The sequence below is a fragment of the Acomys russatus genome, chromosome 21 (assembly GCF_903995435.1).
Source record: "Acomys russatus chromosome 21, mAcoRus1.1, whole genome shotgun sequence".
In the NCBI taxonomy this organism is placed as follows: Eukaryota; Metazoa; Chordata; class Mammalia; order Rodentia; family Muridae; genus Acomys; species Acomys russatus.
Window position 1 is genome coordinate 43,659,155 of NC_067157.1, and position 26,169 is coordinate 43,685,323.

The 26,169-nt window shown below is 45.0% G+C and overlaps 1 protein-coding gene across 5 annotated transcripts in view; it reads left to right on the plus strand.

Annotated features, from left to right (window-relative positions):
- Positions 1 to 26,169, plus strand: part of Sash1 (SAM and SH3 domain containing 1) — a 350,942-nt gene that overhangs the window by 220,233 nt on the left and 104,540 nt on the right. For all 5 annotated transcript variants that reach the window (XM_051164247.1, XM_051164248.1, XM_051164245.1 and 2 more), the window contains exon 2: positions 4,398 to 4,526. In XM_051164247.1, the coding sequence (XP_051020204.1) occupies positions 4,398 to 4,526 (129 nt within the window). The remainder of the gene's footprint in view (positions 1 to 4,397; positions 4,527 to 26,169) is intronic.

Consider the following 26,169-nt stretch of genomic DNA (forward strand, 5'->3'; position numbering starts at 1 on the left):
AGGAAATAAAGTTTATTTTCGCCCTAAACTTGGGTTATATACTAGGTTAGCCTAACTTATGAGAACCAAAAAAAAAAAAAAAGGAAGTGAAACAGATTAGGCAATTAATAAAGTCTAGACCAGAAATTGAATTCGTAATTTTTTAAAAAAATATGTGTGTGTGGGTCTGTATATGCGAGTGCAAGTGTCAGATCTCCTGGAGAGGGAGGGATATATGCAGTTGTGAGTCACCTGATTTGGATGCTGGAAACTGAACTGGGGTTCTCTGCAAGAGCAGCAAGTGCTCACTGACTCCTGGGCCATCACTGTAGCTCCAACACTAAATACTTAAGAAAAAAGAATGTTTTCCTGTTTTCTTTTTTTTTGTTTGTTTGTTGGTTGGTTTATTTTGTTTTGTTTTTTTTTTCCTGTTTTCTTAATGGTATTTATGTTGGCAACTGTAGACATGATTTAGAATCATATTTTTGTTAGAAGATTATTTGGTAAGATCAGTGCCCCTTGATGTGAACCTTCCGGGCCAGGGTGAGACTCAGCTTTGCATTTTCACAATGCAGGATGCCAGCTGGGCTGCATTTGCACAATGCAAGATGCCAGCTGGGCATGTGGGCTCATACCTGGAATTCCAGCCCTGGGGAGACTGAGGCAGCGTGCTTGCCATGCATTTGAGGCCAGCCCAGGCTGCAGAGCCGGGACAGAGTGGCACCTGCAGGAGCGGAAAGATCAGCAACATTATTCGGCTTCCCCCACAGGCTTGTGTGGCAGGTACTCAATGGCAGCAAATATTTTCCTGAAGCAGCTCTGTACCTGTCTCAAACAAGGGCAAGTTAGTTCAGAGTAATGCGAAGGCTGGCAGAGAGTTCAGAAAGAACAAAAATTAACTCTCCAATGCTTCCTCCTTCTCCCCCAGCCCCATCCCCACCACACACACAAACTGTCCAGATGAGAACAGACTTGAGCTGATGGTCCCATAGGAAGCTTTGCATACTTAATGCATACACCTGGGTGAGTCTGGCTACCATCGGAAGCATCCTTGTCATCAAGGCCATAAAATTCATTGTTGCCCGGGGTCTCCTCCCTCCCTCTTTATTGCTACTAGTTTCCTTTCTTTCTTTTCTTCTTAAAAAAAAAAAAAAAAGAGCTTGGAGTTTGAGTGATAAAGAGAAAAATCCCCAGGTATTTCCTTGGTTCTATTTGATTGGGCCATAAAAGATAATTTTGTGGGTATGGCAGACAAGACCTACTTTTAAAAGTTACTTACATTCTTGTAGTCTTTGACCATTTTGGCATTTAAATCATCAGGGCACATGAAGGGAGTAATTGCAGGGGCTCACTGCACATCTGGGAAGTGATTTGGGTGCATGTCAAGGCAGCTGTGCCACCCTACTTTAAATTCTTACCCACTGAGCAACAAATGAGGAATGGCCACACGGCCATATTGAAGGTGTGAAATATGGGCTGGCTGTGGCCTAACTGGAGCAGAACAGATGTTGCTTCCTCAGGAGCAACAGATAGGATTTTTTTTTTTTTTTTTTTTAAGGCCTCCAGAGTACCAGGGGAGTTCTGAATGATGCAGAATGGAGTGGAAAGGCCAACTAACTGTTGGGCTGGTACTAGAAACCGATCAGTAGTTGAAGCTTTATAACTAAATAGGTGATATTAGAGCGTGTCCTTAGGCTATATGAAGAGAGTAAAAACAAACCATAATTTGAATATAGCTATATAAGCGATTGCCTTTTAAGGTTCAGGTGGCCTGGAGTAGTACAAGAAAACAGTCAGTCCTGACTGAATCTATAGTTGACAAATGGAGAAAGTTGTACATAAGTATCCATTTTGTTTATTTGTTTGTTTGTTTGTTTGTTTGAGACAGGGTCTCGAGTATCCCAGGCTAGTCTCCCACTAGCAGTGGAGCTGAGGATGGTCTTGAACTTCTAACCCTCCTGTCTTCCAGCTCCTAAGTGCTGGGACTATAGGCATGAAGCACTGTGTTCTGCTTATGTGGCACTGGGCATCAAACCTGGGGCTTCGTGCATGCCAGGCAAGCACTCTGCCAGCTGAACCACATTCACCATCAAACACTGGTAGTGTGTGATAGAAGCTGGAAATCTGTTTGGAGTGCCTATGAATGTGTGACAGAGAAAGGGATTAGTTTTTCTGCAAGAACGGCAGGAAGGGGTTGGAGAGATGGCTCAGGTTAAGCTTACTTACTGTCCTGGCAGAGGACCAAAGTTTGGGTTCCAGCACCCACAGAAAGCTCAAAACTCTAGGTACAGGGGATCTAGCACCCTCTTCTGGCCTGAATGGGTACTGTGTGCACTTTTAAACTGGCTGGCAGACAGACAGACAGACAGACAGACAGACACACACACACACACACACACACACACACACACACACAGCAGGCAAGGGGAAACATATGATGCATGACATGCCCAGTGAGCCTACTTAGGTGTTAGAAGCTGGGACTGGTGTCTTTGGTCCATTGTGACAGGTGTGTGGTTTCCATGAGGGATGAGGAGGGATGTTTCTGCGTGCAGCTAGCCTCTCAATGCCTACAGACCTGGAAACCGAGGGACCCAGTATTCCCCAGAGGGCCTGGTGGTTGTTGGAATTGGAGATACAACTCATGCCAGTGAGTTCTCTGCTAGTGTTCGAGTCTTGCTCTCCTCAGACAACAGATACACCGAGAAGGGCTTCTCCATCTTGCCAGCGTTCCCCACTAGAAACCTGGAGGGCAGGTAGTGGGCTCCCCCCTCTCCTGCTGTGTCCAGCCTGTTTTGTTTTGTTTTCCTGACAGGCTGACTTGTAGTTGGAGGATAACTTTTGCTCAGGCATGTTCAGATGCTCACAGATCTTACTGCCCTCCTTCGCGCCCCTTTCTTCCCTCTCTGCGTGTCAGGATCTCTGAAGCAGTTCCCTTCCAGGCAGAATGTGTTTAGTGGTCAAAAGGAAAGAACATTTCTAGAAAACCGTTTATTTCGGTTTCTGTTTCTCCCCTTCCTTAGTTCCTAAAAATCAAACAACGCAGAAGTAGGATAAAGGTGGTCACCTGCTGTGCCTTAGACCTCCTGACCAAGGCTTAGGTCTGAAGCAGGGTTAGTGCTAACCCCAATTCTGCCAGCGGTCAGGCTGCTTTGCTGTGAGGAATCTGTTGCTAACAGCTTTGCACTGACATTTATAACCTAAGCGGCTGGCGACCGGTCTATGGTGTGGATAGTGGGATATGAGTTTGGGGTCATCTATAAGTTGTGTTTTCATGGCTGTCTTAACAAAATTATGCTCTTCTTGCCTGTCCTGCTCAAGTCACCCATTCACACTAAATTAGGGAAGATGTATGGGAGATAAAGGAAGAGAGCAGGGGAGGTACCTTCTGGAGGGAAGACATGATAGAGGAAATGCGTAGTTCAGACACACATATTCCGGTCATGAGCTGAGGGATCCACTAGCCTTGAGGAAAACTGCAGTATGGTTATCTCTTGTCATGAAAGCCACTGGGTAATTAAGTATTGCATGTTTGCTGTGTGTGCCAGGTGGTCTGTGTGTTCGGGAGCGATGCTCTGCTCTTGCTTGCTGTCTGGTAGGTGCTGTCATTAACCCAGTGTCACCAAGTGGTTGAGAAATGAGCTCCAGGCTAGAGCTCCAGGATTGAGAGATCACAGAAGCAGATGTAAACTCATAGCACTGCCTGGGATCCTGCCTCCGTGAAGAGACGAGTGGCATGTTTATTTACTTATTTAGGTGAACTTGTGCCTTGTGCCTGAATGTCTAATAAATAATAAATCTAGTGAATAGCATGAATATTAATGACTATACAACAATGAATAATGATTCTCAGCAAACACAAATGGCTAAAGGCTTTCCATTTTTTCTGTCATTTGTGAGGGGTCTCAATATGGCCTTGATGTAGTCACCTCCCATGGAGTCTGGAGTCTCAGGTTTCATTCAGAGTTTGGGCATTTGAGTCTTTCAGAGGCTCTCTTGGTAATGCTGTACAGCTGTAGCCACAGCTGGGTGTCAGTGAGTCTGTTACAGAGTCTGCTAATTGGACTTACCTCCATGCTAGGCAGCTATGAGTGGGTCACTGTGGCTTTTGTCTCAGTAGGGCCAAAGAGAGACTCGGTTTCTTGTCCGCCCTGGCATCTCTAGGCAACTACTCATGTTCTCTGAGTTAGATTACCCCAGAAATACAATAAGGACAAGAACTGGTCCCATTTCAGAGGACTGTCCTGGCAATCTTGTCAAACAAGTAAAAACCTAGCCGGGCCTATGAGTACCAGGTCGTAATATCAGCCATTATTTATACAAACACTTGTTAGCAGGGAATTGGAGGCTGTGGCTTTTCCAAAGTAGACTGACTGACCTGACTGCCTTTGTCCTTTTCCTGTCTCTTCCTTCCTCAGGATGGTTCGTTGGGAAACATTGATGACCTGGCACAACAGTATGCAGATTATTACAATACCTGCTTCTCTGACGTGTGTGAGCGGATGGAGGAGCTTCGGAAACGGCGTGTTTCCCAGGACCTGGATGTGGTGAGTGTGTACCTATGGGAAATGACTGCTGTCAAGTAGGGCTGTTCCTATTGATACTCTAGTCTTGCAGCCCTTGGTCCTTCTTACAGCCCCAACTGTGCCTGGAGGCTGTCTGTCAGCTCCTGCTAGGTGTGGTGAAATGCCCTGTGCCCAAAAGACCAACCCTGTTCTTCTGAATGAGTGTTGACTAGGGCAATATGACCAAATGTGTGCAGTTAGTGAAAGGCTAGATCTATCTATCTTTCTTTCTTTCTTTCTATTATTGGCCAGATGATAATGTGTTTTTTTTTTTGCTTGTTTATTTTGTTTTTTGACTAAAGCTGAGGACTTGTCAAGGTGAGTTCTTTCCTTCTCTCTCTCTCTTTTTCTTTCTTTCATTTTGGTTTTTTTGAGACAGGGTTTCTCTGTGTAGCCTTGGCTGTCCTGGACTTGAATTGTAGACCAGGCTGGCCTTGAACTCACAGAGATCCACCTGCCTCTGCCTCCCAGAGTACTGGGGTTACACAACCACCTGGCTCTTTCCTTTGTTTTCTTTCTTGTTTCTTTTCTTCTGGTTTACCCGCACCCAACCACACATAGGTACTGGGGATTGAGCCCAGAGCCTCATATTAGTCAGGTAAGTTCTCTGCCAGTGAGTGTTTGAAAAGTAAAATGAAATTTAAAGAAGCAGAAAGTCAACCATAGCTTCTCCCCTTGGCAGTTGGGTGTGCGTGTGTGTTATGGGGCACATAGGTAGAGATCAGAGGACAACTTGTGGCAGTGGGTCCTAGGGTCAAATGCAGGTCCTCAGGCTTGGAGGCAAGTGCTTTTAACATCTGACTCATTTTTCCAGCTCTAATTTTACAGTTTCCTTCTTATTCATCGAGTTAATGGTCTGTAAGGTTGTTCATTAGCTAAACGAAGATGACTAAGACTGAGCTATGTCAGCTGGAGGCAGAAAGATACTGTCTGAGAAGCCTAATAACATAACCAGTGTGGCACATGGGCATCTCCATTGCCAAGGCACCAATCTCCTCTTAACTTGCCCTTTTGTCTATGTAAGGGGCAGAGTTCTGTTTCTTTCTCTTTCAACCCTGAGATTCAAATGCCAGAGCATCAGGCTTGGTGACAAGCTCCTTTTTGAGTTTTTGAGACAGAATTTCATGCAGCTTAATCTCGCCTTGAACTTACGAACTAGGAAAAAATGATCCTGAGCTTCCGATCCCCCTGCACCACCTTGTTGGGTTGATGTATTGCAGGGGCTAGATCAGAGGACTTCATCTATGCGAGGCAAGCACTCTGCCAGCTGAGGCACATCGCGCGCCCTGCTGCTATTCATTGGTTTGTTTGTTTGTTTGTTTGCTTAACTTTCTTTTTGCAGAGCTGGGGAATGAAGTCAAGTCTTTGGCACATGCTAAGCAAATGCTGTACCATTGAGCTCTAGCCCCAGCCCTTAGGTCTTGGTCATTGTTATTTGGAGCTGGCATGAGTGATCATCTTTCAGCATAGTGCACAGCCTCCCCAGACATCTCACAGTGCAAAGAAATGATGGCTGTGAACCGGCAGATGATGGCTGACACAGCACTAGAACTGCTCTTCTTAGAATTCTAGCTCGTGTGGATTTGGGGTTACGGTAGTTCCCCCTGGCATTTGGGAATCCCCGTGCCCCCACCCCCCAAGGCCACTTCTCAGTAGGAAAAGAAGCTGTCCCTGGGATAAGTAGCCTTCTTCCTGTTTAGACAGATGGGCCTAATTTGGTGTGCTCTCTTCCAGAGCAGCAAAAGACAGTCTGGGGAGAAAAAAGGAAAAAAAAAAAAAAAAAAAAATCACAGGAGCTTAATTAGTTCCCATCAAAGGTGGTGGTGGGTAAAATTGATGGGAGCTAATTTGAACCAGGCTGGGAATTTGACGGTTCATTTTTAAACTGTAGTTAGAGACATCAGTAGGATTCCAAAGGGGCAGACTAAAGTCTTCTTTCAGTGAAATTCCAAGCAAGCCAGGGTGTAAAGGTGATTTCCAGCTAGATTTTTACAGAGCCATCCACAGAGCTCCAAAGCCTAGAAATACCCTTTCGCTGCAGTTCGGGCTCCTCCAGTCTTCAGGCCACATATACAGTGTTATCCTCTTTCTCAGAGTTCCTCTTCTCACTGATAAGTTTGTCATGATTTGGACTATGGCGCTTCTTTTTTTTTTTTTTGGTTTTTCAAGACAGGGTTTCTCTGTGTGTAGCATTGGTTGTCCTGGACTTACTTTGTAGACCAGGCTGGCCTCGAACTCACAGAGATCCGCCTGCCTCTGCCTCCTGAGTGCTGGAATGAAAGGCATGTGCCACCACGCCCAGCTGGCGCTTCATTTTCTCAAAAATCCTCCGTTTTTATTCCATCTGAATTTTAAGTCTATTTCTAGATGTTCACTTCTTCCTTCAGACAAATCACACCTTAGCACCTCTACGCTTAACTTGCTGCAGCAATTTCAGGCCTGAGGACTTGGAGCTGTGTGTTCTTCTGTGTTTCTGGGCTGCCTGCGCAAAGCCAACTGAGGGGTATAGCTGTGAGAAAGAATGACCCAGCCAAAGTGGTAAAGACAATGTCAAGTGTTAGGAGCCTTTGACATTTCACAGGAGGAACAGTGGCATGACGTGGTCACGCGTTACAGTCATTGAGAAGACAGCTTCAAGGGCCTCCGATACAGATTAGTTAATAGGAGCGCTCGCCTAGAGTGCAGGAAGCACTGGGGTCCGTTCCACATGTGAAAAGTGGAGATGAGAGTTAAAAGTCACCCTCAGCCACATAGCTAGTTGAAGGCCATCCTCAACATGAGACCCTGAATCAAAAACAAAACAACAAAACAAAACACTAATGCTGAGTACAGAAAGGTTAGGGTAACAGGTTAAATCAGTTTATGAATTTTTTTTTCTTTTTTAAAATTCTAAATCTTTTGGGTAAATGTTGGGATTTGAGGGAAATATTCTGTAGAGAGGCGTTTAGATATCTGTATGTAGCTTAGTCAGGGGTGGGGACCCTGAGTTATCCCTGAGAGCTAGTTACACGTCAGCTGGAGAGAGCAAACCAACCAGAGTGCTGACTTCCCTACAGAGATGTTCGCCTTGGCCCTGAAAAAGAGAAGGTTTTGATAATTATGTTAGTAATTAACTTTCTGGACCAGACGGCAAGCCATTTCTCAAGAACCTGACTGGAATACAGCATTTGGTATCGTGTCCTTGGGGCCAGCTCTGAGGAAGGAAAGAGGGAGTACAGTATACACAGAGACTCTGATTTGCATGTCGACGGGGAGCATTTTTTACTTAGCACCAAATAGGCCTTAAAGGGATGCTGTGTGTGTTTGGACAGTAGCCGTGGCTTCCACTGGGGATAAGGACATTAGTGTTTGTGAGCAGTGGGGAAGAGGCCCATATTTCCACACATTTGGTACCTCCCTGAGCACCTTGTGATTATTTTTGGCTGGGAGAAGATGCAATCAGAAGTGGCAGCAGCGTTCCAAGTCCATAATGGACTGATCTCTAGTGATGCTAAGTCTGACATCTGTCAAAGTGGCACCCCGGCCAGGAAAGGGTACACGCTCGAGGTGGCCTCTTATTAGTGGCAGCATCAGCTTCCTCCGTGCCTTTGAGGTTAAGATTGTTAGGAGTTTTGCAGAAGACAAGTTTGTCTGGTCCTTGGTGTGGCACAGACATGATGCAGAAGTCTCCGCCTATGGTGACCTGCACTTGATGGTGTTGGTTGGCAGCTTAAGCCTGGCCTGGAGTCTCTGCCAAGACGTTATCATGGAGATGTGTGTACGAAAGGAAGGGAGCCAGGTAGAGACTTACCAGGTCTTTGGATAGTAGAAACGTAAGTAAAGCTATAGCATCGGAGGATCCTGAAGAGGAACACCAGGACCTCTGTCCCCGTTGTGGAGATGCTTCGAAGTTGTATCTCCTGAAATTTTAATAGTTTTATTTTTTTTTCAGGTTAAGATATAGCTCTTAAGTAATATAGCAGCAATAAAAGTGGCACACACCTGTATCCTAGCATTTAGGAGCCTGGGGCAGGAGGACTGGGGAGTTGGATACAGGTTTAAATTCTGGCTCTTTCACTTACCCATCAGCAAGCCTTAGTTTCCCCATCTATAACATCCCATAGTTAAGAGGAGTAAGGAAAACAAACTGTGGGTCACTCGAAGTGACTTAGAACTGTTGGTTGCTTTTCCTTCTTCCTCTTCAGAGTTCAAATGCTCCGGCAGGAGTGTTCCGCTATTGATACTTAATTAACATTTATTCACACGAGGGCAGGGGGCTGGGATTTTAGCTTTTTATTTAGGGAAGTTTCAAGTACACATAAACAGCACACGACACTGTGTTTCCTGTGCAGGACACCCATCCTCAGCAGTTCCCACCATCCCGGTACTTGTAGTCATCTTTACCCCGTCCGCCCACAGTGCCGCCCTGACTCTTTAAAGGCATTTATTTACCTTTGAGGCAAAAATGCAAGCGCAGTACAATTCATAAGCATGCCATTCTCTCAAATAAGCATTTGCTGAGGGTTTTTTGTTGTTTGTTTGTTTGTTTGTACAGAATCAACTGAAAATATTTAGTGAGCATGCAGCCTATACTTGGTTGGCATTTTAGCTCCTTCGGAGATGCCAAGTAAAGATGGTTCTGTCTACTCAAAAAAGAGCTCAGAGTGTGGTGGGCATGAGAGGAGTGAACAGACTGGAGGGCGCACAGGAATGCAGAAGAGAGTTGGTGGCGGCTCAGTGGGAAAGTTGGGAGAGGCATTGTAGAAGAGACACCTGGCCTTCCTAAATACAAAGAACTTGGGAGGCTGGTTTTTTGTTTTTGTTTTTGTTATTTGTTTTTCAAGACAGGGTTTTGGCTGATGGTTTTTTACATCAGAGTATAATGTTGAGTAACCCAAGGTAGAGGTCAAGGTCATAGTTTGGACGGAAGCCACAAGTTGAGAGGGGAAATGAGACAAGTAGATGGAGCGAGTGCTATGGGGACAGAGTCATGCCGCTCTTCGTTGGACTCTGGGTTACCAAATGCAGAACGGGATGGAGGAAAAATGATACTCTGATTTGTCCCTGAGACAGGACAAAATAAAAATATTTCCGTTTTTATTGCCATTGACCATCTGGGCCAAGATGAACTTGTGTTTTGTCTGCCACGGCTTCACACAGATGGGCATTCATAGGCCACCCTGTGTGGGGACTATTAGTTGGGTCTTGTTGGCTGCTCTTCTATGTAGACAGCATGGCACGTGGAAAGCCTAGTTTCTGCACACTGGAGCTCCTTACTAGCCTAGGAAGTAGGGAAAGTGAAGTCACCCAGTTCAACCTGTAGGATACTGGTGTTGCCAGGGAAGGCATCCCTAGCATCCGTCAGATAAAAAAACGAGAACCGTGTTACATCTACTCCTGAGTGACCCTGCTGGAACGCCCCTCCCCCCCCCCCCGCCGCGCCCCCCCAGCCCCCCACCAAGCCAGCTGCTGTTAGGGGCATTTGTTTTTGTTCTGCTTTTCCCATTATTCTGGTCTGTTCTGTTCATTATTCCCTAGCTTTGGGCCTCTGTTGACTTGCAGATTGTAATCAGCATCAGTGGGGCCCGAAGTCCATTCTGCTGGGGGCTTCGCGCACTCGGTGTCAACACACACTGAGGCATTATGTCTTAAGCCAGATGCTAACGCTGCCCCCTGCTCTAGCTCCTCTCACACAAAGTCACATTTGTGTTCCCACGGCCGGTCCCAATTTAGTCAGCACTTTTTGTGCATTGCACGGAGTGAATGTCACCATAAACAGATCTCTTGGTGCTGGGTTTGATCTTAGCCTACGGTACCTCTGTCTAATTAAGAAAGACTTCGCCAATGTGACAAGGAGCTTGTTGTGGGTCTCCATCTTTTCATCCGACGTCTTTGCAGGCTGCTCGTGCAATTACAGACACCTGTGTGGTGGGGGACACTTTTGTCGGGGAGGCGACTGTTCTGTAGAGTTTTCAAAAATAACCTCATGTTTTTGCTCACGAATAATCAGAAATGACTGGTTTCAATTTGTGTTGATAAGGTGCACTCCACCTGGAAGAAGGAAATACCCTAAAATGTCTTCTATTTAAAATATCAACACCTGGCTGAGGAGATGACTATAATGTGCCTGTCACTCAAACAGGGTGGCCTGAGTTCAGACCCCTAGAATGTACGTAAAACCCAGGAACTGTGGTCTGGACCTGTAATAGTGGATCCCTGGAGCCCATGAGGCAGCTGGTCTAGCCAGCGGTGGCCTTCAGGTTCAGTGAGAGACCCTGCCTCAAAATAAACAACAAACCTGAGGTTTTGCCCACCCCCACCCCCGTGACCCCGTACACTACAGAGGGGGAGGGGGAGGGAAGGAGGGAGGGAGGGAGGGAGAGGGAGAGGGAGAACGGAGAGGGAGAGAGAAATAGATGTGAAAGAAAATAAGTAAAAATATTTAAATACAAACAATTGCCAGAAGGGAAAAAATGCTTCGATTCGCTGTTTCTCGTTATGTAGTTCTGAGAAAATTCTTGAATGCTAATGAAGTGCACATCAGCTGGGCAGAGAAAAGCCTAGGAACTCAAGGGAAAGAAGCCTCTCTGGAAAAAGCAGCACTTCCCTGGGGCAGGAGGCACATGGCAACATGTCCAGGCCTTTCCAGTAAAGCCCAAGGCCAGTGCTTTTTTTGGAGCCCTGGAATATTAAAACTGAGTGGCCAAAAATGTAGTGTGATCTAAATGTTTACATTTAACAGACACTTTATTTTTTTAAACTTGGAAGATTACAGTGTAATTTATATGTGCTAATCATAAGCTAATTACAGGCTATTTTAAAAAAAAAGTTTAATTTGTAACCCACTAGAGGCAGTCTGGTCTTGGAATGAAAGAAAATTTAAAGGAATGTGTTGGGGTTGATTGCAAAGTGTCCCCTGAAGCCTTATTATTAAAAGGCTTTGCTGTAAATGAATGGGGCATCTTGGAAGTGATTGTATCATGAAGGTTCTGAATTTGTCAAAGATTAAGTCATCATTGATAGAGTCATAATTTGGTGGGTCTCCTCTTTCCTGGGGTGGGGTGCTGTTGGCTACCAGCCCATGAGGGCAGGGGGAGCAGAAGCCGTTTGCAGGGCTTGGAAGGCTATGAGCACAACAGAATAGCCTCTGGGACCCACTTCAGTGAGATGGCTCAACTTCATTTGGTGCGAGCAAAGACTTTATAGTCCTTGGGGAGTGGGTGGCGGGGCTCCCAGGATAGGTGTACATAATTGGTTGGAACTAGGAATTCCAAGGATGCTTGATTTGCATTTGGCAGCACACTTCTATCATGTGAATGGAAGCGCAGTACCTAATTATCCTATAGGTTCGGGGAGGGGAGATCTGGCAGGGAACTGTGTCATAGCTCATATATCAAATGTGGTTAGAGGCATCTATGCCTAAACTCTCCAGATGAGGTTAGGCAGAGAGTAGAAGGCCCTGCTGGGGAGAGGGAGTCCTGCATCTAGTGCCGAGCTCAGAAAGGCTATCCTGACCGGGAAGACTACGACCTCAAACAGCAGGGTCCACTAGCATCATTTAATGGTACTATTGGGAGGTGAGGGAGATTCTGAAGGTTGTACCTCTTGGAGGGGATAGGGTTCTGGGAATCGAGCCTTACAGGAGCTGAAGATGTCCCCTTCCTTGTTCTGTTCTTTGCTTCTTGTCACCATGCTTCATCAGTGCTCCCTGCTATGAGGTTCAGCTCACCATCCATGGTGGGTGCAGAAGCCGCAGAGAGCCAAGTGGCCGCGCTCTCACACCTCTTAAGCTGAGAGCCAAAAGTAAGCGGTCCTTTTTTTTTTTTCCCCTCTCCAAGTTGCTTTCTCAGATATTTTGTCACAGCAGCGAATGTTTGTGTGTTTGCAGGCATTTGAAGTTTCTAGGTTATGTTTATAGTGTCACTTGATGAGGCAGTCTGAGGTCAGATGTGAGAGCTATGGCAAAGACTTGATGGACCTAGGCCAATAGAGAATCCATCCTGGAGGTCACGTGAGGTTGAGCCGTGAGCTTTGCAGCTGAGATCATAGCTGCCATTGACCTCTTTGGTCCACAGATACTCATTTTAGATTGATGTCCAACCTCAGCTCTGGAAGAAAAAAAAAATACCTGCGGGTCATCTCACACACACACACACACACACACACACACACACACACACACACACACACAGACATCAATGCATTCATTTATTCATTTAAATGCTGGGGATTTAACCTGAAGCTTTGTGTGGTCCTCACAAGTGTTGTCTCTGTGAGATGCTGTTTAGCACATTATTGAGAATATCAGTTGGCTATGTTTGGAAAGCCTCTTTTCAGATTACTATATCCATTTCAGCAGGATGCTTTGACTTTTTTTTTCTTTTAGTTTGGATGTTTTAAGGTTTGTGTTTATTTATTTATTCACTTAGGCTTTTTGAGACAGGGTCTTTCTATGTAGTCCTGACTGGCTTGGCACTTGGTATTACCCTTGAATTTTTGGCAGTCCTAATGCCTCAGCCACCTGAATGCTCAGATGACAGGCATGTCCCTCTACAATCAGCTTTAAGAAGTGAAGCAAGATAATGAAGTGTCGATAAATTCTGTTTCATGTCAATTGGTGGGTTCTGCTTTTCAACCACGTGTGCGGTATCTGAAAGGACACAGCTATTGCTGGTGTGGTAAATCTCCGGATGTGTGGGGCACAATTCTTACCTTTTCTGTAATATTCCCTGCTATATTCACCAAAGGAAATTGGTGCCAACATCCCCACCCCCCAGATCTGTCAGTTTATAGCCCTACCTCTGCTAAATGTCAGGCCCTGAATTACAAGTGGAGACTTAATATAACACCCTCTAGCAGTAGAATTAGAGCTCAGATGCAGAGTGAGACAACCACTTCCATCGTTGGCTTTCCAAGGCCCATGAATAAATTATTCATTTAGAAGTGGTAGTTGGAGGGACCTTCTGCAATTACTTAAAACATGAAGATGGTCTGCGTTTGTGCCGCAGCAATACCATTTATCTCATGGACCCAGCAGAAGCTGATGGAACTTAATCAAAAATAAATCAAGGACAAGTCCAAACCAAATTGGATGCACATCATGAATATTCGTGAACATCTGGATGTGTTTGGTGTGTATGTGTGTGTGTGTGTGTGTGTGTGTGTATTATTTTTCTAATGTGTGCGGCAGCAGAGGCAGGTTCTTGCAACAAAGATGCCAAGAGGAAGAGGGCTTTCCGTCTGTGATTTCAAAGGCTGCTTGTATTTGTTTATGTTTGTCCTTTCTCCTTAGGGTGTGGGCTTCTCCTCTCTAAGTTATTCCTTTGATCTCTTTCATCTGTCGGAATCCCTTTTGGTATTTTCTCTGAATTCTTGGTTGGAGTCAGGCACTTAGCTCATGGAGATTAAACATTTCTTTTTAAGGGAGAATTTTAACTTAAGGGAAATTTTACTATTTAATGTTTTTTGATGAATCTTTTACATGTCAGTGATGTTATAATTACCATTGATGTATTCTGCATCATTAGGACAGCTACGCATGCTTCAGCCTCGGGGCATTTTTGTTGCCGAGAGGACAGACTGGAGTGATGGAGGCTGCACTAATAGCCATGCTGATAATTACCGAAGTGACATTTTAAAAAGCACATTGGGTTTGATAAGGCTTCCATGTCTCTTACCTTATTGAGTTCTTTTAATGATGGGTGGTGGTGGGGGTGGGAGGGGGGGGGGGGTGGGGGGGAGGCGGGCATGTATGAATGGTTGATTGTATGTTATCTGTGGGACAGAGGCAAAAACTAGTAACCCAAAAAGGGAGATGATCTAACCTTATGGCCATGGACCTTTGGTGATATCCTTCACCGACAGTGTGTGTGTGTGTGTGTGTGTGTGTGTGTGTGTGTTTGTGTGTGTCCATGTGTATGTCTCTCTGTGTGTGTATGTGTGTCCCTGTGTATGTGTGTGTGTGTCTCATGTAGAAATGTAAGATGTACTATCCACCTGCTAAAGATAGGACTTGCCATTTGTTTTCTCTCATCTTTCTTTGCGTGTACATGTACACACGCATGATGCTTGGCCTGCCACAGATGAGTGGCAGCAAATGCAAAGACTGTTGACCTGTTGCTAGAGGGAATTGTTCTATAACAGGAAGGAATGTTAGAAGTAAAGGAGAAAAAAAAAATCAAAGTAGACCTAAGAACTCAGCATGCTCCACACTACTTAAAATAGGACCAAACAACTTGACATACCTTGAAATTCAGTAGAACAACTCCGAATTTAGAGGAACCTGTTAAACTACATTCCTTACATTGTTTTTATTTTATTATTCTTTAAGATTACATTTATGTATTTACTTATTTATTTACTTATTGTGTGCACACCTGTGCACCCACTCACTCACATGCAGTGGTGTGTATTTGTGTGTATGTGTGTGTGTTTAGGTCAGAGGGCAACTTACAGGAGTCAGTTCTTTCCTTCCTTCATATTGGTCCCAGGGTTTGACTTGGGTTGTCAGGCTTAGTGGTAGGCATCCTTACCCACTCAGGTGTCTTGCCAGCTCAGCATCCTTTTCTTCGTCGTCATCGTTGTTGTTATTATGATTATTATAAGATAGGGTTAGCTATTTCCTAAGTCCAGGCTACCCTTGACGTGATATTCCTCCTACTTTGATCTCCTGAGCAGTTGGGATTTATAGACATGTTGTCTTAGGGTTTCTATTGCTGTAATGAATCTCAGGGACCAAAAAGCAACTTGGAAAGAGAAAGGTTTGCTTGGCTCACACTCTACATCACTGTTCATCATCACAGGAAGCCAGAACAGGAACTCAAACAGGGCAGGAAAGTAGAGACAGGAGCTGATGCAGAGGCCATGGAGAGGTGCGACTTACTGGATTGCTCCCCATGGCTTGCTCAGTCTGTTTTCATAGATCCCAGGACCACCAGCCAAGGGATGGCACCACCCGCAATGGGCTGGGCCCTCTCCCATGATCACTAATTAAGAAAATGTTCTACCTGTGTGTGTGTGTGTGTGTGTGTGTGTTTTTGTTTTGTTTTTGTTTTTTTGTATTTTGAGACAGGGTTTCCCTGTGTAACAGCCCTGACTGTCCTGGAGTCACTTTGTAGACCAGCCCCTGCCTCCTGAGTACTAGGATTAAAGGCGTGCACCACCACACCTGGATCTACGTAGATCTTATAGAGGGATTTTCTCTATTGAGTTCCATCCTTTCTGATAACTCTTGTGTCAAGTTGACATACAACTAACCAGCACACATATACATTAATTAACATATTAATACACACATGTACTATAACTGTGCCTGGTTTATGTTCTTTATGTTTTTTATATATTCTTGTAGAACACAACAGAAAACAGACCAGAAAAATTCTCTCTCTCTCTCTCTCTGAGTGTGTATGTGTGAGTGTGTGTATGTGGGCATCCATGCAGGCATGCTTAAATACATGTGAAACTGAAAGGAAAACTTGTAAGTGGCTGGTTCTTCTGCATTACTGGCTGAGCCATATTGCTGGCCCAGCAACTTCTTTTCTTGAAAACAAAGTTTATTTAATCAAGCAACCTAGCTTTAGAGGGTTCCATAATATTTAACTAAAAAAAATTATGTATATTAGTGTTAGTATGCAAAGTCCCAGACTTCTTAATGGCATTTTATAAATGTTTTGTTTCAGGTGATCCTCTTTTCCCCCATGGTGTGATTTCTAGTTTATGTAAAACTTCTTGGAGCGACTGCTAAATGACAGCATGCAGTATTTTACTTGAGAATAAGTGCTGGGACATGGTAACACGACAAAGGGAAACCAAATACTTCCGGTGTGTTTTAGGAATTTGGTGTCACAAGAACCTTACTGTTAAGACAGGAAGCAGAGCCATGTCAGACAGGTCATGTTACAATGGGACCAGATACTCACAGATATCTCGCAGTGGCGACAGGAATCTGCAGCAGACTCCAGCCTCTGGTTCCCCCAGCTTTGGCTTCCCCTGTTCTCACGGAGATGGGTGGAAACAGGACAATTGCCCCAAAGTGAAAGTCACAAAGCAGTGAAAGGGACAGTCTGGCAGGAATGGCCTGGGAGAGCACTGCCCTTGTCTGAGCTTGGGACTCTAAAGTGTGACATACTTTAAGGATAGGGACAGATTGTATCATTTCAGCTCCTGCCGTGCAGTAAACAGGACCAACAGATGGAAACATAAACATTGAGTGTGTGTGAGGGGGCTGGATTTCTTTATTAAATGCGATAGCTGATTGATGATTGATTGATTGAGACAGGGTCTCACTGTATAGCGTCTTGAGAAGACATTGGCTGTCGGTCATGGATAAACACATCACACCCCCCTGACAAATGTCCACAGGTACAACTCACATATCTACTCTCTAAAACATAGAGAGTGAGTGGTTTGGAGTATTTTTGCAAGATTCTACAATCTTTTTGCTAATTCCAAAATTCCATGGTACCTGAAGTTCTGTTTTTCATCTTTCCATCGGGACTGTACACTAAGTCTGTTGTCTATTACGGCCTCTCTGAGACTAGAACACGCCTTGGCAGAGAATATATGATCAGTAAGTGTTTGTTGAATGAATGAATCTCAGTAGTTGTACATTTGGGAGCTATTTAGGTTTTGTCCTCAAAAAGAGAAGTTTTCTATTAGTCTGCTGTTTAAAAAAAGAAAGAAAAACTGATTTTAAAGCAAGAAAGATTTTGGAATTGATGATTCCAAGAAGGAAGTGCCTGTATTATAGATGAACCTTCTGGCTAATGAAAATGTAAAATACGTTGAGGTTCACACATCTAATTAGAGGAGAAAAGGCTCCCAATTAAAGTATATTAGGTAATAAAAAGCTCCTTCATGATTTAAGGGCCACTTCTGTAAACCTATGTTTTTTAATGTGGTTCTAAGAGATAGGCCGTTGTCTTATAATAGATATCAAGGTGTGTATGCCTAGAATTCAGTGAGAACAAAACCTGTAAAAGCTAAAATACAGGAGAAGAGTTCATTTAAGTGAGGGCACTCCACCATGGCCCCAACCCCACTGTTGATGCTGTATATACCTTCTCTCAGGTTTTTTTTTGGGGGGGGGGTGGCGAGGAGGGCAAATTGGAGACTGAGCCCAGGACCTGGAGCATGCTAGGCAAGTGTTTTGTCCCCTATTCAGATCCCGTTGTGTCCAATGGCGAGCTCTCCGGAACAGCAGCATAAGTTTTTTGTTGTTGTTTTTTGTTTTTGTTTTGTTTTGTTTTGTTTAACACAGCTGAGTGTGTGTGACTAGAGAGCAGCCCAGCCAATGAGAATAATCCTGCATTAGAAGCTGCACAGGCTGGGAAATCACCCGTAGTTCTCCCTGACCCACCATCATCTTGTACACTGCCTACGAGGTGCTCGTGAGCTTCCTGTTCACTCTCTAAACACCCTAAACAGAGACATCACTGTGTGTGTGTGTGTGTGTGTGTGTGTGTGTGTGTGTGTGTGTGAGAGAGAGAGAGAGAGAGAGAGAGAGAGAGAAAGAGAGAGAGAGAGAGAGAGGAATATTCTAAAGAGAGGGAGAGGAGGAAGAAAGGGGAGTGGAGGGATGAAGCTCTTTTGCTCCCGCCCTGACCCCGCATGCTGATGAAGGGTTTAGCAGCCTAGCAGGATGTGAGAGGTTCTGCTCAGTTTCTGGGGATCTGCTCCATCTGGCTGCAGCCTGTCTATTGGTTCTCTCTACCTTTCATCTGTTCCCAGCACAGTTCTTGCCCGCCGCTCCTCACCCCGTCCAGCTTCATGCTTCTGTCTTACCGCCTGCTTCTCCGTCCTCTGAGTCCTCTGCCTTCTCTTCCAGGAGTCGAGTGTGAACAGCCCACCGTCCCGGCTCCAGCCATTCGTCCTCAGGCACCCTGGACACTTGTGCCATTTTGTTTTTCATGTAGGTGCCCTACTCCATCTTACCATAGAAACTTGTTCTGCTTGGTGGCCGAGTTCTGTATCCAGCACAGCTTGAGAAAAATTATGTTTTGTGGCTTATCTTGGCATTGTGACTATTACTTTTGCTAACTTTACTCAATGTGCAAAGGAATAGAAAAAAAAAGGGGGGGGGAAACAGACATCAACTATATGCTCTTTGGATCTCCATCACTTTGTACTGCAAGAAGCTTCCATGGGACACCTTGGAGATACTTTTCTCTGATAAAAAAGGTGTCTTATGGCCATGTTCTTTGATGGGCAGGTGACAGGGACAAAAAAATGGACAGGAGTGTAGAACACTCCATGTGGTCACTTTTATCATTTCTGAATGCCTGTCACCTGGCCTGCCTCAAGGAGGTGGAGGTGTTGAACACTGCCTTCTTTTACTCCAATTTGACTCTGTTCAGCTTGCTTTTCTGCTTATTAGTTTTGGCCAGGTGACCTTCAGAGAACACTCCTGAAGGACTTCATTAAGAGACCCAGTGTGAACTGCATTGACAGGAAAACTGGCTTCTGAGCTGCAGGAGATAAGAAAGCAGTTTTTCGGCATTTGCTTAGTGCTGTTGTAGTTGGCGCATTATGTTAAACAGTGTTGCTGCTCGCTTATGGATTCCTAGTTCCCCTGTTTAAACCTCTGTTCTGTGCCACCATTCCCATCTGACTCAGCCCACGGGTGCTCCTTTCTAGGACTTGAGGGATTAGGAATCTAGGCCAGTAAGGAGGAGAGTGGCAAGGCAGGCCTCTGAACCTCAGGAATGTTCTGGAAGGGGCCAGCAGGTCTAGAAGGTGTAGAGATAGAAAGGAGAGGGGAATTTTTTTGAATAAGTTTTTCTGTTCTTCTCAGCACTCCCTTCCCCATGCTAGAGACCAAATGCATGGCTCCAGGTGGGATAGGCAGGCAGATCATCAGGTGCCTCCCTCAACCTCATCATCTGCATTTCTTCAGGGTGCTTTTCACACTAAAATCCAGACATCACCACCATCATCTTCAGAGTTCTGTGCCTTTTCCTCTTGCACAACAACCTCACTCTTCACTGCTCCCAGCCCTGGCAGCCACCACTCGGCTTTCTGCCTCTGTGACTTTCATTACTCCGGATGCCACAAGTGAAGTTCTGCAGTATTTATCCCCCTCTGGTTGGCTTATTTCACTTAGCATAATGCTTCTCCTATTTTTATAAAATAATGTTTTTTTTTCCCCTCAGTTTCTCTCTTAACTGGGCTACCACACAAATAACTGAGATTCTATTAAATTATTTAAACAAGCTTCACAGTACAATCCTGAGCCGTATCAACTTTATTCTTCACCTTCTAAGCTTATCTGGCTTCCTCCCAGCATACATCCCAGAAATAATTACACTTTGTGGCTTTCCCTGCTGAGCTCTCTCTCCTGGTGTCTCTTGAGTCTCTCCTGTGGCTGAATCCCCTACTTTCTCTTCTGACTCCTCTTTTCCCTGGCTGGCAGGAAGTCTAACTCTATTCTCTCCCCTGCTCAGTGATTGGCTATTAGCTGCTTTATTGGCATATCAGGGGACAATTAGGGAGCAATGCTTTATACAACATTGAGACAGGAGATTCTCAGAATAAGGATTGCAACCAGATATGAGGGTACAGAAATCAGCATTTGAATTACACAGTGACCTTGTGCCTGCATTCATCTGTGTTGGGTTTTCTGTCACAATTCCCTTCTTAAAAAATATTTTATTGTTGGAGGCTGGAGAGGTGGCTCAGTGGTTAAGAGGACTTACTGCTCTTGCAGAGGACCTAAGGTGGGTTCCTAGCACACAAATAGGGTGGTTCACAGCAGCCTGTAACTCCAGCTGCAGGGACTGTGACTCCCTCTTCTGGACTCTGATGCACCTGCACTTTCACATGTGCAAACCACTCCCCAAGTACACATATACTTTAAAAGTTAATACTATTTGTGTTTTTATGTCTGCAGGCACATGTATGTGAATCAGAAGGCTACTTTGTAGCGTCTGTTCTCTCTTAAAGATAACACAGAGGGAGGCTTCCTAACACCAGATATAGTAATAATTTTTGAGGTATGACACAAAAAAAACTCAGGCAAGAAAAACACAGATTAACTGAACTTCATCAGGAAGCTTCCCTCTGTGTTGTCTTTAAGAATTTACTACCTTAAGCTTAGTTTAGGCTCTGGTCCATCCTAGGTATAGGGTGTGATTGTGTGTGTGTGTGTGTGTGTGTGTGTGTGTGTGTGTGTGTGTGTGTGTGTGTGTGTAACATGTCTGCCACACTGTGTGTGCTGCCTGGTTTTATGTCCATTTGACACAAACTGTAGTCATCTGAGAGGAGGTTACCACAATTGAGAAAATGCCTCCACAAGATTGGGCTGTAGACAAACTAATCCATGGGACATTTCTTAATTTCCCACTGTGGCTGGTGGTCCTGGCTTCTATAAGAAAGCAGAGTGAATAAGCCACAGGGAGCAAGCCAGTAAGGGGTACCCCTTCATCAGCTCCTACCTCCAGCTTCCTGCCGGGTTTGAGTTTTTTCCCTCGCTTTTCTTCTATGGCCTGTGATTCAGGATATGTAAGCCAAGTCAACCCTTTCCTCCCCAAGTTGGCTTTTTGTCATTGTGTCTCATCACAGCAGTAGAAAAGTAAGGTAATGTACACGCGTGGAGGTCAGAGACGACCTTGGGTGTCTATCTCTCTGCCTTCTACCTTGTTTGAGACACAATCTCTCTCACTGACATTCCTCACATTGCATGCCAGATTAACTGGCCCATGAGCTTTTGCGGATCTTCCCTCTGTCACCCCGTTTCCCGTTAGGAGCGCTTGGATTATAGATGCTCACTATCACACTGGCTTTATATAAGCTCCAAGAATTTGACCTGAGGTCTCTACACTGCTTGCAAGCACTTGACCCACTGAGCCACCTCCCTAGCCCAAATGCTTTGTTTTGAAGAATCCCAGACTCCCGTCCAGGACTCCTCTTCCTGTAGATCACCATCGATCGTCCTTGTCTTGTCATTCCAAGCTGCCCCGACAATGCCACTTCCTCCTCCTGTTTCTCCAGGAGGAGCGATACATCTCTTTCTCCTTGCCCATGGCATTTTTATTGTACGTGTATCACGCTGTCTGCTCTTCTGCCTTGCACATTGTTATTTACTATTCATTTTCTTGTCTCACACTCTAAGCCCTGGTGTGGCTAGTGTTGAGTCACAGCCCTGTGTTCTTTGGGTCATGTGTCTCAGTCCCTTGTGTCGAAAGCTGACTTGTTGGCATACGCCAACTGGAGACCCAGTTATAGAGAGTCACAACCAGGGGTGCTCTGTGGACACAAACACTGAGCCTAGAAGTTTCATGGCAGAGTTCATGGCAGAAATTCGGTCTGCTTTCTTTAAAGTAGAATGCTCACAGGCTGCTGCTTCTAGTAATGAAGGAGGAGGAGAGAGCTATTTTGGCACCAATGGGCTATATAAGGGTTTTTAAACCAAGTCACTTCAACACTACAATTGTATTTAAAGCCAAATAACAGAAGCTTCCACGTGTTTGTAATAAAGTTAAACTGCTGGAGGCAGTGCTGAGGTGTCTGTCAAATGTTTGGTCACTATGAGAGCTGATTTTTACCACGTACCGTAAGGGAACACTCTTTGCTTGACACGTAAACACATGCTGCCTGTGGGAATGTCCGTGGTGTTCGTCATCCAGGGCCTGTAAACACACTTAGGGCAATGGAACTCAGGGTGGTGAAATTTTGAGGGTGTCTTGTAGATACTTGTAGTCCTTGGGAGGACCCACAGTAAGAAACCACTGAAGTACTCATGGGTTTGTTTATAAGAAAGAAAAAACAAAAACAAGATCTTGGAAGCAGTGCTTTGCAGCGCTCACATTTAAGGATTCCATGCCCAAATCACGATGGAGGAAGAGTAATCTGGAGCAGATGTTCTTAAAGCTGTCAGAATTGGGCCTTTTGATGCAAGGGTCACCTTCCTTCCTGTAAAGCCAGGACCCATAATTACCAGCATTACATTTTTGTCTATAGGATAGCCTTAATTACAAGGTTGCCCTTAAAGTAACAAGCCGCATTAAGTGAAGCTCGTTTTATAAGGTGGCAAGCAGCCATATTGCTTCACAAGTGTTCTGCCTAAGGTGGGGCATAAAGAAGACCTCACTAACAAACACACCCAAGTGCCACACATTACCCCGAGGTGCCCTGTAAGGCTTGCTTGCAAATCTGTGGGCAGTTATAAGAGTGATGGTCTCCCACGTGAGGATTTTCTCATTTAAGCAGTTCGACCAATTCTATCCACAGGCATTATCTGGCCATTCAGTCAGTCAGTCACCAAATATTGATTGAGTACTTACTGATTACCCTGGGGACTAACAGAAATGTAATATAAAAGTTTCTCCTACACAAAGAATCTACATGAAATAGCAGGGCGCTAAATTTTTGGAATCAATGTTATGCAGTTGCAGCCACTCAACATGAATTGAATGCTCAACCTGTATCTTAGGCTGCATGATATAAAAATAATTTCCCTTTAGCTAGGCATAGTGGAGCTTGCCTTAAACCCCAGCACTTGGAAGATAGAGGCAAGTGAATCTCTGTGAGTTCAAGGACAGCCTGATCTACTTAGAGTATTTCAAGATAGCCAGGGCTACATAGAGAAACCCTGTCCTCAAAAACAAAAAGGAAAGAAGGAAGGAAGGAAGGAAGGAAGGTAGGTAGGTAGGTAGGCAGGCTCAGTATGGTGGTGCACACCTTAATTGCACTAATTCAGGAGCAGAGGCAGGAGGATTCCTGTGAGTTCAAAGCCTGGTCTAAATAGTGAGTTCCAACACTATATATAGAGACCGTGTCTTAAACCAAAACAGTACAAAAGTAACTAGCTAAAAGCCTTTTGAACTTTTAGGAGTTAGCTCCTTTCTTTTTTGAGAAAGGGTCTCCTACATCCTAGGCTGACCTCAAACTCACTATGTGGCCAAGCATTTAGCTTCCTTCCTCCACCTTCAGAGCACGAGGATTACGGGCCTGTACCACAATGCCTGGCACACTCTGGTATCTTGAAGTCAGAATTCTTGAGTACATCACAGCTTCACCAAATGCTTCCAGAAACAAAGAAGAACTTCCTCAATACTGATATAAAAAGACACAAGGAAACGTGTGGTGTTTGGCTTTGAAACGTGGAATTTGTACCAGGGCTACTTCAGTTACTAATGAATACTTCTCAAAGCAAGGGTACTCCCCTTAAACAGATGTAAGGGATGGATAACAGGAAGCTTATTACGGTTGAAGGAAAAAAAAAGAAAGCTGTGTTTTAAAGGAAAACAACCCAGTGTGTCAGAATATTGCTGTGGTTTTAGTAATGAAAATCAGAGACAGGAGGGAAACATCTAGCCTTTGAATCTTGAGTCTGTGATTTCTTTGTTTGTTTGTTAAAGATTTATTTATTTATTAAGCATACGGTGTTTTTTGCCTGCATGTATGCCAGAAGAGGGCACCAGATCTCATTATAGATGGTTGTGAGCCACCATGTGGTTGCTGGGAACTGAACTCAGGACCTTTGGAGAGCAGTCAGTGCTCTTAACCTCTGAGCCATCTCTCCAACCCCGCCCCAACCCTCCCCAACCCCTGAGACAGGGTTTCTTTATGTAGTCTTGGCTGTCCTGGACTCACTTTGTAGACCAGGCTGGCCTTGAACTCACAGCAATCCACCCGCCTCTGCCTTTCCAGTGCTGGGATTAAAGGCATGCACTACCATCACCTGGCGTGAGTCTGTGATTTCTTATCACTCCAATAAAATTGGAGCTGTTCCATTAATTGTGAGATAGGACCTCACTATGTAGCCCAGGGTGGCCCCAAACTCGAGCTACTTCCCTCTCAGCCTCCTAAGTGCCAGGATTACAGGTGTGTCCATCATACCCTCACATCCTGTTTCTAAGAGGGGACACGGGAAGGTTTTCGATGAGGAAAATGATGTGAGGACCCAGTTCTAGGGTAGCTAGAATCAGCAAAAGTGCCTTTGGATAATTTGAAGGAAGGAGCAAGGTTGTTGCTTCAGTCATGGAGGACGCCTAAGCAGATGACATGAAAGCAGGCCATGGGAGACAGAAGCACTTTGTGAGAGGAACCTCAGTGACAATGGACTGGATTGGGGGGCACGCCGATGCTGGGAGGTACAGTGTATGCTTCACATGGTTGAGCCCTGGGCATCTAACCTGATGCGTGGTCATAGATGATCAACAAGAGAGAACTGGTAGGCAGTGGGTATGGGATATTTGTTCAAGAAGTTTGAGCTTTGGCTTTGATGAAAGCAATGAGTGAGTTGAGAATCAGCCACCCACCGACCCACCTTCCTTCCTTCCTTCCTTCCTTCCTTCCTTCCTTCCTTCCTTCCTTCCTTCCTCCATCTTTCATGCTTCTCTAGGCCCTGTTTTCCTTTATAAGGGGAAAGTTGAACCTGTCTACATGTTAGAGAGAAGAAAGGAAAAGCATGGTAATGAGAGATTAGAAGAAAATAAAGAGAAATAAGAAATGTGGCAAATTGCTTCCCTTTGCATGGTCTATGTGTAAACAGTTCGAGTTGGGACCTTCCTACGCCGGAGAGTGCAAAGTACGTGGAACTGGCATTGTAGCTCAGGATGGGACACTTAGCCTGGCACACTCACCACTCAAAACCACGTCCCTAGCATCTTCCAGGCTTGGATGGCTCCTGGGACTCCCCTTTGGTCAGGGTTTTGGCATTTGTATGTAGAGCAGGTGTAAGCGAGCCCGCATAGAGTATTGCTGTCCTTTGGGCTGTACATCTACTGAAAAGAGTTACCTAAGGACATAGAAGAAGCACTAAACCAGTAGATTGCAGGCATGCTAAACATCAGACCATAAGGCCCAGTCAGAAAGTATACAAAGAGAAGAGCTTCCAGAATTTTATCGTATGCATAATCAGGTGGATATTGCGGCAGAGTGGGAAGTGAGTGCAGGTCATTCTATGATAGTAGGCCAGAGGCTTGGAGTGAACTCAGCAGGCAGGCACATGGGGTAGAAATCCCGGCCTTGCTGCCTCCTAGTGAAATGAGGTGATTTGCTGACTCAGTGTCTCAAGACTCCGGTTCTGCTAGGAAAGGGAGAAAAGCTGGATGTGCTGGTATATGACTCTAATCTCAGCAGTGGAGAGGCCGAGACAGGAAGTATACAAGGTTCATGTTAGGCTGGGCTACACATTGGGGCCCTGTCTCAATGGCAGCGGGTGGGGAGGGGGGATAGGGGTGGGGCAGGTGGATAGGGGTGGGGGGAGGGGGGAAGAAGAGGAGGAGGAAGAGGAGGTAAGACATAACTCTCACTTTGAAGGTATTAATGATAATTGTGAGAAATGAGCTTTAAAAATTAATCTTTGACCTGGCCTGCAGCCCAGATATGTATGCTCCCAGGAGCCATCAATGCACTAAGTGCAGGGGTACAATGGTACATTTGTTGAAATAAAATATCTGATAAGAAGCACTTGAGGGAGAAAAGGGTTAATTTTGCTTACAGTTTGAAAGAATACCATCCATTGTGGTGGGGAAGGGATGACAATAGGAGGCAGAGAGAGAGTGAGATAGATAGATAGATAGATAGATAGATAGATAGATAGATAGATAGATAGATAGGTAGATAGATAGATGACCCCCAACTCATGGGATGGCATGACCCTCATTTGAGGTAACCTTCCCTGATCTGGATAATCTCTCTAGAT